Source organism: Vulpes lagopus, chromosome 2 (genome assembly GCF_018345385.1).
Source record: "Vulpes lagopus strain Blue_001 chromosome 2, ASM1834538v1, whole genome shotgun sequence".
Classification (NCBI taxonomy): Eukaryota; Metazoa; Chordata; class Mammalia; order Carnivora; family Canidae; genus Vulpes; species Vulpes lagopus.
Genome location: NC_054825.1, coordinates 99,025,544 through 99,043,376, shown reverse-complemented (window position 1 = coordinate 99,043,376; position 17,833 = coordinate 99,025,544). Strand labels below are relative to the sequence as shown.

Below are 17,833 nucleotides of genomic sequence, written 5' to 3'. Positions count from 1 at the left end.
GAGAGGCACAGCCATGGCAAATATTGTTTATTTTCTATGCTACCAGATGCAGGTTACTGTGTTGTGTTATAAGACCATGGGCTCATGTGTTGTGCTACAAGACCACAGGTTGCTTTTGTTTCCACGTTATCAGTTTATTACTTCTTAATGCTCTTAGCTCTCCCCTTGGAATTACTCATTTATTTTCTTTTTTTTTCCTTAAGAGAGGGAGAGAGCCCATATATAAGTTGAGGTGGGGGCAGAGAGAGGGGGAGAGACAGAAACCTAAGTAGGCTCCATATCCAGTGCAGAGCCCAATGCAGGGCTCCAACTCATGACCCTGAGATCATGACCTGAACTGAAAGCAAGAATCAGATGCTTATCAGACTGAGCCACCCAGGTGCCCTTGGAATTACTCATTTCTAATATGTATGAATGAAAGGAAAATAACTACTATTGTTTGTTTTATAAATAAAATAGAATCAGTACCTTTCACGTGGAGGTATAAAGCCTTTTTTGCTATGTCTATATGTGACCCATCCACTTAGCATCCAAGGATCTATAAGAGGCAAAAAAGGATAAAGAAAGGTCCAAGCCAACACCCCACAGAACAAGATCCTATTTCAAGGATCTTGGCTGTGCCTAGAAAGCTAGGGTTACTAGAAGGATTTACTGTACATCTTGTTTCTTTGAGTCACCGATTTGGATAAATATATTCTATTCAGTGTGAACTTCAATCACCTGTATCTAAATCTAAACTCTGTACAACTTAGCTTTTTCAGTTTACAGTTATCTACAGACTACTCACCAGGATGGAATCTGTTTACATAATTTGCTTTCATAACTGAGAGTTCTTTTGACACAATCTCAATTAAAATTAATGAGTCATTTCTATGAAAAAAAACAGGAAAGAGACATCAATCTACCTAAAATTCCTGCCTTTTATTATGTTTCTTCATAATTTATTTATTTTTATTTATTTATTCATGACAGCACAGAGAGATACAGAGGCACAGGCAGAGGGAGAAGCAGGCTCCATGCAGGGAGCCCGACACGGGACTCGATCCCAGGTCTCCAGGATCACACCCCGGGCCAAAGGTGGTGCTAAACCGCTGGGCCACCAGGGCTGCCCTGTTTCTTCATAATTTAAATACTATTTATTGACCCTTCCCCCTTAGTGCTGGAGAAACTTAGAAAACAAATATTTCTCCTGGCCTCAAGAATCTTGGAGTTGACTAGAGAAAAACAATTAAAAACTGAATACAAGATGTGGGGGAGGGCCTGAGTGGCTCAGTCAGTTAAGTGTCTGACTCTTGGCTTCCACTCCATGGTGATCTCAGGGTTGTGAAACTGTGTCCCACCACAGGCTCCACGCTGAGCACAGAGTCTGCTCAATACCCCCTCTCTCCCTCTTCTTCTGCGTCTCCCCCCGAACACACATGCTCACGATCTCCCCCCTTCATAAATAAATAAATAAATCTTATAAAGGAAACTGAAGACTTAAGTTGGCAAAGTGCTGTGATAGACATAGGTGTTTGTTGCCTGAAGGAGAACCAAGACTCTCTTTTTTTTTTAAGATTTTATTTATTGGGGATCCCTAGGTGGCTCAGTGGTTTGGCACCTGCCTTTGGAGCCATGGGATCGAGTCCACCATCCAGCTCCCGGCATGGAGCCTGCTTCTCCCTCTGCCTGTGTCTCTGCCTCTCTCTCTCTCTCTCTCTCTCTCTCTCTCTCTGTGTGTGTGTGTGTGTGTGTTTCATGAATAAATAAATAAAATCTTTTTTTTAAAAGATTTATTTATTTATTCATGAGAGACACAGAGACATAGGCAGACAGAGTAGGCTCCATGCAGGGAGCCAGATGCAGGACTCGATCCAGGGACTCTAGGATCACACTCTGGGCTGAAGGCAGACGCTCAACCACTGAGCCACCCAGGCGTCCCAAAGGAGAACCAAGTCTCTACAGGACTCCCAGAGGAAGTGATACTGGAGCCACATCATCAAGGGACAGCCACAGTTGAAGAAGATAAGAAGGACATTTTCTCAGAAAGAATAGCAACATGCAATATGTAATTCTACAAGGGCTCTTTCTCTCTTTTTTTTTTTTTTTTGGCCAGGAAAGTATTTTTACAAATTTGAATGTGGATAACTTTGGACTCAATCACCACACACCCTTGTGGGGCCCCGATGATTCTCAGAGGCCTTGAGTTTGCCATCGTGGGCTGGAGAGATGGCAGGTGATGGGCAGCCTGAAGAGGCAAACTGGTCAGGTCACAGAATGCTCAGCCATGGAAAGAAGGAATCTGTAGCTGAACCTGAGAACCACAGAGAGCCCCTGGCCAGTTTTAAGATGAAGAAATTTAAGACGAGACATACATCTTATTGAGCCCTCCCCAGCAGGAGTGGGGAGCTGTTAGAAGGTTGTTTCTGCAGCCCGTGGAAGTGATCATAATGTTTGGAATCAAAGCACTGCAAATACACAGTGTATAAATATACAGTGGGGGGTGAGGGAGTATGTGAGATACATTAAGAAGAAATTTATAGTGTTTAGGAATTGGTTAAAAAGAGGAAAGCACTAAGGATGACTGTGGCTGTCATGGCTGTCAGCTCCAGCACCTGGAGGCAGATTACCTCATCATCACTGAGGCAGGAGGGGACAAATTTGTGGAGAAGTGATCACTTCCATTTGGAAAATGTTTAGTGCAAGGTGTTCATGGAACATCTAGGTGGACAGTCTATCAGTCAGACTTCTTCCAGTTTAACATATTGTATTCAGATGCAACGTGTCCTTTCAAACTCAGTATTTTAACCAACACACCTTTTTCAGGTAGCCTTCATCCTCCCAAAGTTCTCAAATCTACTCCTTCATTCATAAAACCACTATTTGGTCCAAATAGTTATTATCTTCTATTCTGCAGTTCTAAGAATCCCCCAGCTGGGCTCCCTACCTTTAGTCTCTAGACCCTCAGAGCCTGTCTGCCTTCAGAGAAACCTTTCTTTTACTCAAAAACTTTCTATGGCATCTCATCACTCATAGGATAAAGCCTTGGGTAATTAATTAGCCTTCCATATCCGTTATCCCTCCATACCTCAGGCCTCTAGAGCTACCTCATGCCTCTGGCCTCACCATGTATCGTGTTCAATCTCCCAAGCACCCTGTCACCCCTCTGTTCCTTTATCCCTCCTACTGTTCCCTGTACCTTGAACCTCTTCCCTACGTCTTCTGCCTGACAAAGTCCTACTCCTTCTTTAAAGCCTCTCGTGAGGGATGCCTGGGTGGCTCAGCAATTGGGTGGCTGTCTTCGGCTCAGGTCATGATCCCGGGATCCAGAATCAAGTCCTGCATCAGGCTCCCTATGGGAAGCCTGCTTCTCCCTCTGCCTATGTCTCTGCCTCTCGCTCTGTGTTTCTCATGAATAAATAAATAAAATATTTTTAAAAAATAAAATAAAAAATATAGCCTCTCGTGAATGCTGCCTCCTGTGTGAAGAGGGCTTACTTCATCACACACACAAATAGGAAACTTTATCCAAGCTCCTGTTGAATTGTATGCCTATCTCCATCAATTAATTATTATGTCCTAAATTACCTGTCTCATCCACTGAGACTAGGATTTTCTACAGACTCCTTACACATCTTTGCCTCGTATAAGGTATATGTGTTGCGTCTTTGCCCAACCCTCAATGCAGGCATGATGCTTCCTCAACTTTTTTAAGTACACAAAAATGAGAATGAAAGAGTTTCCAGAGTACAAATTTTTTAACCTAAGAGCACTTTTCATGCCAAATGAAATCTCATTTGTCTTTTTCTTCCCCTGCAGACTCCTGTGACCCACAAATATGTACCTTCCTGTTCCATCCAATAAAATCTTTCTTTGGTCCTCCTGCTAATGCCTCTTTTTCTCTGGTCACCAGACTTCATAAGAATCTACTTCTACAGGTGGGCCTGGGTGGCTCAGTTGGTTACATGTCTGCCTTCAGCTCAGGTCTTGAGCCCTGAGTCCAGTAGGGCTCCCTGCTCAGCAAGCTGTCTGTTCCTCCCTCTCCTTCTATCCCTAGAACTGCCTCTTGAAGGCCACAGAATATCTTCCCATGGTCAAATACATGGGGATCCCTCCTCTTCTCATTCTCCCCTCCTTCTCACCCACTGGGTTTGCACCATTAGCATTTCTGAGTCTGAAAGTTTGCACTTTCAGCCTCACAGTGACATCACGCCAACTTTCTAAAACATCACAATGCTCAAAGTCACTTACAAAGCAGAGAATAAAGAATCTTCATAATCCAAACTACTCTTGCCTTCTCTCCTGCCACAGCCCCATGAAGAGTGCTGTGCTGCAGCCAAACTAGAACAATCGCTCTGGACTGACTGTACTATGCACCTACAGGCTTTCATTCCTTTGCTCAAACAATTTGCCCTTCAGAATCTGCTCCCTCCCCCCACTAAAATCCTACTTCTTCAAAGATGAACTTCATTATTCTCTCTCCTGTAAAAATCTTCCTCTTATCCAGAAGTATTCAATCCCTTCACTGAGTTCCTATAGCATTTCATCAATCAATACATCTTATAACACATACAGCTTTATAGCCACAGCAAACTACTATAGGTCTGTCTCTATTGAATTATGAGCCTTTCATGATCAAGAACTCTGTGTTATTCATACATCAGCCCTCAGACCTTCAGGGTCTCATATAGAATAAGCAACAAATATCTGCTGAGTTTTAACTGGATTATTTTGACTCAAGAAAGACCCCAATAATAGGAAGACACCCCAAGACAATATCTGTTGTTCCTTGACATTTACTCATTACTCAGATGTAACCATTCTACTAAAGTACTATAAATTTAGAATATTTTCAGGTAAAATTTTACAATGCAACAGATGTTTTCTACCCATGGATGTACCCTCAGGTTATTACTTTTTGTTTCTCAAAATTCAAGTTATCTCGCAAAACATCTCCAGAAACCAGCTCTCCCTCCAGGTGTGTCAGCTGACCCTGAAGAACCTCCAACTTGTTTTCTGCTTTCTGCGCTCTCTGTAGAGCTTTCTGGTGAAACCCAGACTCCTTTCCCAACTGTTCAACAAGCTCAGATATTCGGGCTTCAAGCTGGGAGACCATCTGGAAACAAAGAAACAGACAAGGATAAGCCTTGTTTTAGATGCAACAAAGTGTTAAAATCTAGTGCTCAGACCAAGCAACATAACTATTTATAACACCAACTTCCAGATTCTTTGTAAAATTTTAATAAAAAACAGGTAATGTGATAGCTGTATTTGCCTCTCCTTAAAAGAAATCTGCATTCATTACCTAACAAAATATTTTATTGGTATTTTTTATTTTTATATAATTCTTAAATAGGTTACTCGATAAATATTTATGGATAATATTTACTTACTCCTAAACTGCCATTAATTTAAGAGTTTCAAAGCTTAGCTAGAATAAGAAGTTCAGACAGAAAGTGCTTTTAAACCCATGTAAGTGTCATTCTCCAGAAAAAAATCTTCCACCATATATACTGTATTAAAGGTTATACAGTGAGTTCATTCTGATAGTAAACTTATCAGGAATTCAAATGCATAAAGATATTTTTCAAGCCTTTTCAATTTCCATTAAATATTGGTTATTCATGCACCAAACTTCAGTGGTGCTACCTCTGAGCTGCGTATTTATGTAGTGATATTATCATTTTAGCACTTGAAAGGTCAAATTTAATACAGCGACTCTACATACAAGAAGGCAGGAGAATCTTATTACTACCTCCTTTCCTACAAAATGAAATCACAGTTTCTCCATTAAAATTCCCAATCCTCTTCACACACCCCTAACTTGCCCAATGCTTCCACCTTTTCCTGAAGTTTCTCTTTTGTACTCATCTTCCCTTAATGAAGAACATTAGTTTACCAAAGATCTCAGGTACACTCTGAGAATACTCATGAGAATTGATTCTACCAAATCCAGTTTTTATGAAACACTGAATTCAATAAAAACACCAGTTTGGGGTGATAAAATTTGTTTTGTTTTGATGGTTTGTTTCAAAAGAGGAAAAGAAAAAAAGTAGATATTTACATAATACTCAGGACCATTCTTACAAAAATTGAAATATCTTGATGGTTTCAGGTTTACAATTTCAGTTTCAAAAAAATTCTGATTACCTATCAGTAACCATTTTTCTTTTTTAAGTAAGCTCCATGTCCAATGTGGGGCTTAAACTCATGACCCTGATATCAAGACCTGCACACTCTCCCAACTAAGTCAGCCAGGCACCCTATCAGTAACCATTTTTAAAAGCAAGAAAACACTCAAGCCATCCTCAAATATTTTGAAAGGCTATTATATGGAAGAACAATAAGGTTTGTTCTGAGTTGCCCTCAGAGCTTAAGTTAAGGACCAACAGACAGAAATCAGAGAAATGATTCCACTTCAATAAAAGGAATAATATCTCCTGGTCCCCATAATTACAAAGTAATACATGCCCACTATCATTAAGGATAAAAAAAACTATAAATAAAAAAGTAATAATCTCCACCCAGAAGCAACAACTATTAATGTTTTCAAATAGGGTGCCTGGGTGGTTCAGTTGGTTAAGTATCTGACTTGATTTCAGCTCAGGTCATGATCTCAGGGTTGTGAGATCCAATACCACATCTTAAACAGGATCTATGCTTAAGATTCTCTGTCTCAAAAAAAAAAAAAAGATTCTCTGTCTCCCTTTCCTCTTTCCCTCCCACCCTAAAAAAAAAAAAGTATTTAAATTTGTTTATGCACTGTTAAGACAGAGTTAAGATACTATATTTGCAATTTTATGTCTGTGTTTACCTCATTATTTTAAGCATCTTCCCATGTCAGCGAGTGGACTCCCAGTCACCAGAGATGGTAGGAACTGGCCAACCATGTGTTAACAGTGTTATGGAGTGAACTGAAGTGCTCCAATCAGGAATGGTATACTACTGGATCTCTAAATGCTCTAATCCTGTGCTTCTATGGCTGTCAAGGTCCCAGGCCTATAATTCAATTAATTCTACACTTCTGTTGGGGCTTGAAATAAAATATTTGATGGCAAGCTGTTAGCATCACATCCAAGGAATTATATTCTCCAAGGAAATTTCAAATTTAATTACAGAATATGAGCCTCAGAGAACCCTCATGTCGTATTTCCTACTGTTCGCACTTCCTAATAACAGATATGATCTTAATGCAAGAGAAAGGTGTGCTTGTCTTGGTACAATATACAAAGTAACCTACAAAACAACAGCCATCAAAAAACACTCCCAAGATACTGTCTTGGGGTACAGGGGACTGTTTAATGATGTTATGTTACACAAGGTATGGCCCGTGATTCTGCACAGTAGGAAATGTGGTTTCATGTTCCACGAGGAGGAAGTGAGCCTTTCCACCTGAAGGTCCTTCAATACTTCTCGTATCTCACAGCCAACCTAACAAAGAGAATGAAACCAAAGAAAAAAGAGACACAGGGAGCCTCAGCTAGAGAGACAGAGGACCGTGTGACCACTGCACCACCATCCACACGCAAAGGACCTTCCCTAAGGAAAGCAGTGCCTATCATAGAAACTGATCAGTAAAAACTCCATTAAGAAGATGACCCGTTAGGCACCTGCAGGAAGTTAGGCTAAGAAAGTGGTAATGACCCTGAAGAAAAAAGATGTCTCGATGGAGACCAGACTGCAGCATGGTGTCTCTGGAGTCAGATAGTCCCAGTCTAGAGTTCCTTCCCACTCTACTACTCACCAGCATGTTAACTGAAGCAAGTAAATCACCTCTCTGAAACTGTGTCTTTGCCATGATGATCAGATTATAATTTTTTTTGATCAGATGATAATTTAGATCATTTGAGTAGCACAGTATTTTACACCCAATTGAAGTTCAACACACTGCATCCCTTTTTATCATCAGCATTACTATGCCAGTATGCTGGTTCAGTCAATCCTATGCTTTTGTCATAGGGAGTTAAAGGGGCCCTTCAGGAATTGTCCTATGTCAGGTTTCTCAAACCATTTACAGCCTAGAGAGCCTGTTTTTCAAGTAAAAACAAATGAGCAGTGACAAATAAGGGACAATGTGCTAAATCAAAGATGAAAGGGTTCCTCCTGTATCCCCACTCTGTGTGGACCCAAGAGTGTTCCACAAAACCTGAAGACTCAGCAGAGTATAACTTTTAAAACCACCAGTATGGGGATGGCTGAACAGTGCAGAATCTACAAACTGCCCTGCCAAGATTCTGGTGTCCAGAGAAGAGCAAACAGCTGAGAAGCTCTTCATTTGCTATGCATCCCAGCACTAAGCTTATTTAGGTCTCAGTACATGTAATATCACAGCATCTTTTTTCAGAGATAAATTTACATAAATTTATTCAAATAAATTAACATTCCAATCTGACTTCGTCCTTGGGAACATCAAATATCAGTGCCTGGGTGAACATACAAGTCTTGCCAAAACACGTTGCATTGTTTTTGTGTTGTGTTTTTCACACCAAGAACTCCAAAGGACAGTAACCTTTTCTTTCTTTCCTTTTATTTTTCTTCTTTTTCTCAGTATCATCTGTTAATACATCCCTGATATTCCATGGGACAAAATATGTAAAGGATTTCAATACTAGCGATGTAAGGCAGGGAGGGGAATTATAATAAAGAAAACATACTTCATTTTTTAAAAAACAAAAAAGACACTGAAGTAAAACACATTTCTAAAACAAGCTGACTTGGGACGCCTGGGTGGCTCATGGGTTGAGTGTTTGCCTTCAGCTAAGGGCGTGATCCTCGTCTGGGGATCAAGTCCCGTATCAGGCTCCCTGCGAGAAGCCTGCTTCTCCTTCTGCCTGTCTCTGCCACTCTCTCTGTCTCATGAAAAAATAAAATCTTAAAAGAAAAAAACAACAAGTAGACTGGTTTTTGGAAGTCAAGTCATAATGCCCTAAAAGAATTCACTTCCCAAGGACAAGTAGTTGTCAATTTCACGAGAAAGGTACTTTTGTCCTAAAATTAAGCCAAATGGAAGCATAAGAATTCTAAATGGAGGGAAGAGCCACTTGGGTCACTTAAGAACCAGTGCCTTTTAGACATAAAACTCTTTTATTATTCAAGCTATAATTTTTACTTAGGAAATATATAAAATATGTTGTCAGAACCCAGGAATAAAACATCAATCAAATTCTCCTTCCTTCATATCAGTTTATATGGCCAACCCTACTGACATGCTATCCCTACTCCCTTCATCTTTGTGCATGTCAACTTTTATTACAGATTAAATGGGGTCCTCCAAAAAAAAGGTATGTTCAAATCCCCCAGTACCTCAGAATGTGACCTTATTTGGAAATAGAGTCTTTACAGGGCTGGGCCCTAATGCAATACAACTGGGGTCCTTATACAAAAGGAAAAATTTGGACACAGAGACACACACAAATAGAAGGGAAATAATGTGAAGATAGAGAATGCCACCCATAAGCCAAGGATACCTGAGGCTACCAGAAGCTAGGCAAGGGGCCTGGAACAAATTCTCTCTCACAGGCTCAGAAGGAACCAATCCAGCTGACACCATGATTTTAGAATTGTAGCCTCCAGAACTGGGAGACAATACACTTCTATTGTGTAAGCCACCAAGTAAGTGGGACTTTGTTATGGCAATCCTAGGAAATTACTACACTGTAGATGCTAGGAGAGCCAAAATCTCTACCTTTTCACTCTCCCAGATGCTCCTGTAGCCAGGTGTGACCACGTAAAATAAATTGGAGCAATGAAATGTCAGTGGGAGTCCACCAAAGCTGGTATTGAAGGATTAAGAACATAGCAGAATGATCAGAACAAACGAGGGAAGCAGGGGGAGGAGGTGGAACACATCTCTGGTCCTTTAGGGCATCAGGCTGGGTCCCTAGAGCTCCCACAGAGCCACTGGACCAAGAAACACTCCAGTGGGGGAAATAAAGCCCTATGTGTGCCTAAAGAAGAACAAAAGAGCCATGTAAACATTTGCGAGCTTGTATGAATTCTTTAACGTAGGGAACGACATAGAAATCAATCATGGCCATGTACTTTCTGTACATAATCATTTCTCATCCAGAGAATTAGCCAATTAGGAAATATCTAAAAGGAAGACAAAAATGTTTGCCTCAATTGCACACTAAAATGTCGCAGCTTTCTGTCATTGTGCAAGACATCATCATTTCAAAAACACCTGTTACAAAATGTACTGAAATTTCAAGGCTAAATAACATCTATGCTCATTTAAAATTGCTAGGAACCTAACAGTAGGGCATTCCTCGAGAAAAGTGGTTTCCAAGTGGGGGCAATTCTACTGTCTGAGGACATTTATCTGGAGATATCTTTGGTTGTCATAAATTGAGGGGAAAAGTGGTGCTACTGATACCTAGTGGGTAGATGCCAGAGATGCTGCTAAATAGCCTACAATGTACAGAATGGGACCCTGACAAAGGATCATCCAACCTGAAATGTCAATAGTGCTAGGATCTAGTAAAGCTTTTAAAAAGAGAATGTGGTTTTGCTCTAACCAGAAAAAAACAACTGAAAAAGTCTGGGTGGTGTCCGAATTCTGAGAATTGCAAACATAGGGGAATCAGAATGAGTAGCAACTAGGTAAACAAGAATAGCAAGGTTCAGAAAGTAGGAGTTGACCTGAAGCCACGAATTTGCCAGGCCCAGCTTAAACTCAGCCTTGGGCATTCCCATGGGCATTACTCAACCACTGGGTGTGCGATTAACCATGACAGCTGGCAGGGGTGCACAGCCTCCTCAACAAACAGGTTCATCCATCTGTAGAGCTTCCATTCTGCAGAAACATTTCTCAGACAATATACGAAATCCATTTTCTCCTGATTTCACTTGAAGATGAGTCACACAAGACCTCAGCTATATGCTTGATTTCAGGCTTTTAAATAGTGAGAAGAGCTATTGAAAAAAATTACATGGTAGAAAAGGCACACAAAGACACTAAAAAGACTCTGAATCATTCTGATTTTTATGGGGGGCTGGGGGAGGCATAGCCAGCTTAACCAATTTACATCATTTTGCTTTAGAAAATAAACACATACATCATGCTGACAATTTTATGCCATGTTTCACATGCTAAATTAAAATAATTTTGGGAGAACAGAAGAGGGAAGCAATAAAACGAAATGGTAAAGAACCGTTAGCGATTGAAGTACATCAACTGCTAGTCAAGGGGTCACTTGGGTTGCTCCTAAGAATATACATGAATTTCGGAAAAAAATTTTTAAAGATTTATTTATTTGAGAGCATGTGCATGTGCGCACACATGAGGGGAGGGGCGGGGGGGTGGGAGAGAGAGAGAGAGAGAGAGAGAGAAAGTGAGACTTAAGCAGACTCTGCGCTGAGTGGGGAGCCCCATGCAGGGCTAAATCTCATGATCCAGAGATCACGACCTGAGCCGAAACCAAAAGCTGGACATTTAACCAACTGTGCCACCTAGGCACCCCAAATTTCAGAGAATTTTAAAAGAGAATTTAAAATATTTGATCATTAAAGAAAATTGTCAAATGCAATCCCAAACTCTGAGTGGTTGCTCTGGGTATATTAGAAACATCAAAAGAGAGAGAGAGAGAGAAAAAAAAAAACAATTTCTCCTTCAAACCAGCATGAACTCACAGAAGAAATTGATCACAATGGAATTATACCATTGGGTATAATTTACTTGGGTATTATTGAATTGGGTATTATTTACTTTAAAAACTCATTAATTAGGACTTCAATAATTTGGATTTGATGGTCATTTAAGCAGAGTCAGGCTGAAGTTGACTCTGCTAAGCAAAGCTATACAGTAAAGAAGCATTATTAATAGTATAAACGAGATAACAAAATTCTACAATCTTCAGTCATATACGTGAATTAAAACATCTTTCTCCACATGTTAAATAATTTCCTGAAAAGGCTGTTCAGGCACCATTACAAAGAGGAGAAGAGAGAGGAGGACAAGCAGTGGCAGCAAGAGTTAAATTTATCATCATTATTGGCCAGGCAGTGTGTTAAGGACTTCCTAACAATTTTTTTAATTTAATATTTTCAATAAACAATAACCTAGCAAAACAGGTACTCCTCCAGGTCTATGAGTATCTTATCTGCAATTCCAAAATTCAAATGCATCTGAAAACTGATGGCTCTTTCATAACTCTCTGATAAAGGATTTGGCAGCAAAGCCTGACCCGAAATGACAGGAACCTCTTCAGTCCCGCTACATTCGTGTGATGGAGTTGCCGCGGGTTTGGCTGCAGAACGATGGATGTGGCTGAGTATGGAGTGCTGCCCCAGACCCCACCGAGGGGCAACGTGCAAGAGCGTTTTGTGTTCTGTGTTACTATTTTACCTTTCTGGGTCCTGAAAAATTCTAAATTCAAAAACACATTGCACCCCAGGGGGTTCAGATGAGGAGTGTGGCCCCAAAGCCTTCTCTGTCCAGTAGATTAGAATACAGAATCTCAGGGGCAGTCGTCTTAGGAACCTGTCCATGTCACACCTGGCATGAGCAAGTGTACAGTAGAGACAGGATTCAGCACAGGTAGCTCTGACTCCAGAACCCTCCTCCGTAGTCAGCTGTCACTTAAGTGACTCTCTAGGCTCCCTAAATATGATATATAATTAAAAGTAATAAAGACCACTGGGTGGCTCAGTGGTTGAGCGTCTGCCTTTGGCTCAAGTCCTGATCCCAGAGTCCTGGGATCAAGTCCCGCAACAGGCACCCCACAGGGAGCCTGCTTCTCCCACTGCCTATGTCTCTGCCTCTCTCTCTCTCTCTCTCTCATGAATAAATAAAATCTTAAAAAAAAATAATGAAAACCACATTTAAATGCTACAGCAAATTACTGTCCTTAAGAATCTTACAAGTGGCCCTTTCCCACTCGCCTTTTTCCTGCTTTCCTCTTGGCTGGTTATTTCTCGGATCCTTTCCAAAATGGCATCCTCCTTTGGCCCAGTCGTGCCCCAGCTGCCTCTAAGCAGGGCTGCGACTTTCTCCCTAAATGAGAAGTACTGGCTTCGCGAGGCCGCAGCCGCATCCACGCTGGCCTCCAGACTCTTCTCCAACTCACAAAACCTTTTCTTCAAGAGGTTCAGCTCCTGCTTTGAAGCATCCCAGACCTGCTGGCCAGCAAGCAGCCTCTCTTGGAGGATCCTAACTTCCATTTCAAGAGCTTCCTTTGTCTCTACAGCACTGAGCAAGTCCTGAAACAGTTACAGATAGTGAAGACAGGAATGTTAGCGACCATTGAGGGACACCTGCATTTGCTTCTCATTTACCTTGCTTACAGACTTCATGGAGTAAGGATTAACGTCATTACATTGTTTACTTTTTTAAATTTTATTTATTTATTTGCCAGAGAGAAAGAGAGCACAAGTAGGCAGAGTGTCAGGCAGAGGAGAGGGAGAAGTAGGCTCCCCAGTGAGGAGAGAACCTAAGCAAAGCTATACAGTAAAGAAGCATTATTCTTCTTTACTGGGGTTCAAGCCCAGATCCCTGAGATCATGACTGAGCCAAAGGCAGATGCTTAACTGAGCCCCTCAGGCACCCCTACATTCCCAGTTTAACTGTAAGTTCCCCACCATCTCATCATAAAGTTATTGAATTGTAAAGGCTATGCCAGGTAAACTTAGGTGCCTAGGAAAGAGAAGGGATATAAAATCACGGCTAGGAAAAGAAGGAAACTGACATATAACCCTTTTCTGTGTGGACCTTGAGAAAGAGTTAATAAAAACAAATTGCTGACTAGCATGCTGGTAGAGGCAATCCACAGATAGAAATGTTTACAGAATTATCTGTTCTAGGGCACCTGGGTGGCTCAGTGGTTGAGCGTCTGCCTTCAGCTCAGATCCTGATCATGGGGTCCAGGAATCAAGTCCAGCATCGGGCTCCCTGCAGGGAGCCTGCTTTTCCCTCTGCCTATGTCTCTGCCTCTCTCTGTGTGTCTCTTGTGAATAAATAAATAAAATCTTTAAAAAAAAAAGAATTATCTTCTCTAAAGCTTGATATACATGGAAATTGATTCTGAATAAACCATAAACCCTTAGAGTCCTACCTACTAAAAGTCCTACACACTAAAAATTGTTTAAAGAAAGATGCCTCCTTAACACTATTCTAAGTAATAGGGTGGCATTTTCATAAAAACATCAGTGCATAAAGGAGAATCAGATCTTTCTTTCAATACTCACTTACTGTGTATCTCCTTGTCTCATAAAACTGATAGAACCTAAAGAAAAGATATAGAAATATCCAGCCATTTGGTGGGTGGGAGAATTAAAAGTAGAGGGAAATAAAGTACCACACCAAAAATAATAATTTGAAAGAATTATTATTGAATTATTACATTGAAAGAATATAATGTGTATTGTTAGGTTCACAAAAATAAATGAAAGGCATAAAGGAGGCTACCTGTGCACCTACTTCTATTTACTATAATCTAGAATGGTCAAAAGAGGCATAAAAGGGACATCTTTAAAAGTAATTTTAAAGGGGCACCTGGGTGGCTCAGTCGGTTAAGCATCTGTCTTAGGCTCAGGTCATGATTCCCAGGGTCCCGGGATCAAGCCCTGCATTGGGCTCTCAGCTCAGCAGGGGATCTGCTTCTCCCTCTGCCCCTCCCTCTGCTCCTGTTCTCTCTCTCAATGCTCTCTCTGTCTCTCTCTCAAATAAGTAAATAAAATATTTAAAAATAATTTTTAAAAACTTGTTGATATCAACTTTTAAAATACATGAGTTCACATTAAGTAAGAATAAGTAACTTGTTAACCAGCATTGCTACAGTATTGTAGCCTAGTTAACTGGCAAAAAAAAAAAAAAAAAGATTTTTTTTTTTTTTATTTAAAAGAGCATGTTAGGGTCAAATATCTTTGAATAACAGATTCTACCTCTAAACAGGCCAGTAACATTTCAGGCTGCCAGTTAAAATACACTCATCCCTTTTGCACCAGAACTGGACTTTAAAAGGAATTTATCTCCACTAACAGCTTGGAGACAAGAAAGACGTTCCTTAAAATGCTACTTCTCTACTTTTTATTTTATAAAAAGAGAATATCTTACTTTTTTTCTGGTGATTTCTTTTTTAAAATCAAGGAGTCCCTGGCATCAATTCGAAATAAAAGTCATCGAGTGTGGATAGGTAAGTTAGAGAAGCCTGGCCTTCAGAAAAGTAATGGCTAAACTAATTGTGGAACCTATTTTGTGAAATGCTTTGCTCAAGTCCTGGCAACGGCAACCAGTTTCCCCATTCCCTTTCGATATCAGTCCTCTTTGCAGAGAAGCCCCACTGCTGCTAATTAAATCACAGCCCTCAAAGTAGAGTCAAGGACACTTTATTCCAAATACAATATTTTAACACTTTAGATTTCTTTTCGGAGAGTAATACAATAGCTACTCAATTCAAGTAACCAGGATCTGTACTAATGATAATAAATTAGGCTCGTGTTTCACTTAAAAACGACCATCTAACATGCGGTTAGAAAACTCCAAATTCAATGATATAAAGATGAAAATTAATACTAATCCCCTGAAAGCTCTAGAATATTATTACTTTTATGGAGAGAAGACCCCTAATGCAAAAGACAAGTTTCCATGACCCAGAGAGTGACATTTTTGACTAAGTACAAAAGATCCTCAAAATACACACACAAAAAAATATATCATTCATTTGAGTACTCTAGACTGTCAGTTTGGAGTGTACTAATCAACTGGCAGCTCCGCCCAAAGACCAATAAACATAACACTCCCTAACAAATCCAAAGCAGAAACCCTTACGACTGCTAAAAATCAGAAAATGCATGTGTGGGCATAAAATACAAAGGCACATGGCAGCAGGCCAGACTTCTTTTCTGGGCACGTTTCAGCCCAATGAACTGTATGGTGCTTCTCACATGCAGTACAGGCCTTGGAAGCCACTGACAAGGCCTTAGGGATGGCTGTTTCCTCAGTGCTCTGATTAAGTGATTCAGGATTTAGAAGCACTAAGCCGATCTGCTGGAAACAGATGTCCTCAGACTACAAATGCAATTACCCACAGAGCTAGCAGAGACAGTGCTGGAGTGGAATCTGGTTGCATGGCTACCTCAAGGATACACTCAAGTAATGTGACATCAGTATCACTGGCCAGGTCCTGAAGACTGTTGTCAGACCACACTGACACACAGAATAAGAAACAAGTAGCTCCCTCGGAGCAAAAATCAGGGCTGACCTCCACATAGGAAATCACATTTGCAAAAAAGGACAGCCCTTATAGAGATAGTGATAAGGATCACCTGGTAAACAAAATTTTTTAACTTTTCATTTGTCTTTAGCTTTAGACCTACCAAATACAAGAAATGAATAATGACCCCTTCACAATTACTTTTAACAAAAACGGTTGTAAATAATATGATTAAGGCATTCAATTTACCTTCCCAATTAAATGCATGTCTTTATCAATTCCCAACGAAAATCCATTAAGTGATGAAACCATTCAAAGGTTTTGTTTTGTTTTTTAATGCAATCGTTTCCTATTTTAATGGTGCTAACTATTATGTGGATTTGGATATGCCTGAGATCAAACTGCCTCTCAAAAATACATGATTAATTATCATCCAGTGGAAAACCTCCAGCTTGAGTTTAATTCATCCAACCCTAGACAAATTTTATAAAATTAAAAACCAGTTGATTACTTTTACCTACTGCAGTTAAAATTAACAAACAAACTTAGAAATTCTCCCCAAATAGGTGCTCAATACATTGTTAGTGGGAGTGTGAATAGGTGTTATTCTGGTATAAACATCTACCAAAATAGAATATGCACATACCCTGTGGTCCAAGAATAGATCTGTAGGATGGATTACTAAATGTAGAAAATGACATATTTGCAAAGCTCTTCCATTAAAATACAGCCAAAAATTAGATACTACACAAATATTCACTGATATGTGGGACACGTGGGTGGCTCAGTGGTTAAACATTTGCCTTTGGCTCAGGTCGTGATCCCGGGGTCCTGTGATCAAGTCCTACATTGGGCTCCCCGCAGGGAGCATAACCCTCTACCTATGTCTCTGCCTCTCTCTGTATGTGTCTCTCATGAATAAATAAACAAAATCTTTAAAAATAAATGAAGTGAAAAAATAAAAATAAAAAAATAAAAATAAATGAAGTGCTGAGTCAAATGTGATAGGAATACACACATACACATACACCCCTTAGGCTGTCCCACTAGCATCATCAACCTTTGAAAATACTAAGAATTCAACTTAAATTTGAAATTCCTGTTATTGACAAACACAACACAAGTTGACAACGAATTTGGCTGCACATGAGGCCAACGAGTTCCTGGGCTTCACTACCATACTGAAAACAGTCTGCCCTGAACTGGTCAGAGTGTGCCTGGAGGACCATGGACAGTTCCCAGCTGGAAATTTTAAGAGGGACATTGTCAAAATGGAATGGATTCAGCATCACATGCTAGCATTAAAGCTGTAGTAAAAATATTTATTGTAATTGTGTTATCTAAAATACTATTTTTATTTATTTTAAATGCATAGAATGAACCTAAGGCAAATCTTGGAAGACTCAATTATAATTATAGAACAAAATGTAAATATTACAAACCTTGACAATGTAAATACAATAATAAAATAAAGGGAAGTAGAGAGAGGAAAGTAAAAAACTAAGAGGCATTAAATTCCTCTGACACTGTAGCAAAAAGTCTAAAACTACTATCTCATGTCGGTGAATCAGTAATAGAAATGTATTCCTTTAAAAGCCTCAGTGGTAACTATCAGAAGCTAAGACATGAATGCCCCAGTAAGGCTAGAAGTGGAAGCAGAGAGGGTTTTAAATTTTACTTCAGAGTCTTATAACAGTTTAATG

The 17,833-nt window shown here is 40.0% G+C and overlaps 1 protein-coding gene across 10 annotated transcripts in view; it reads right to left on the bottom strand.

Moving 5' to 3' along the window:
* Positions 1-17,833, bottom strand: part of CCDC170 (coiled-coil domain containing 170) — a 103,027-nt gene that overhangs the window by 28,827 nt on the left and 56,367 nt on the right. For 7 of the 10 annotated variants that reach the window (XM_041743516.1, XM_041743519.1, XM_041743515.1 and 4 more), the window contains 2 exons: positions 12,841-13,179; positions 4,895-5,095 (listed from right to left, as the gene is read on the bottom strand). In XM_041743516.1, coding sequence (XP_041599450.1) covers positions 4,895-5,095; positions 12,841-13,179 — 540 coding nt within the window. The remainder of the gene's footprint in view (positions 1-4,894; positions 5,096-12,840; positions 13,180-17,833) is intronic. The other 3 variants (XM_041743518.1, XM_041743525.1, XM_041743523.1) reach the window with 3 other exon arrangements.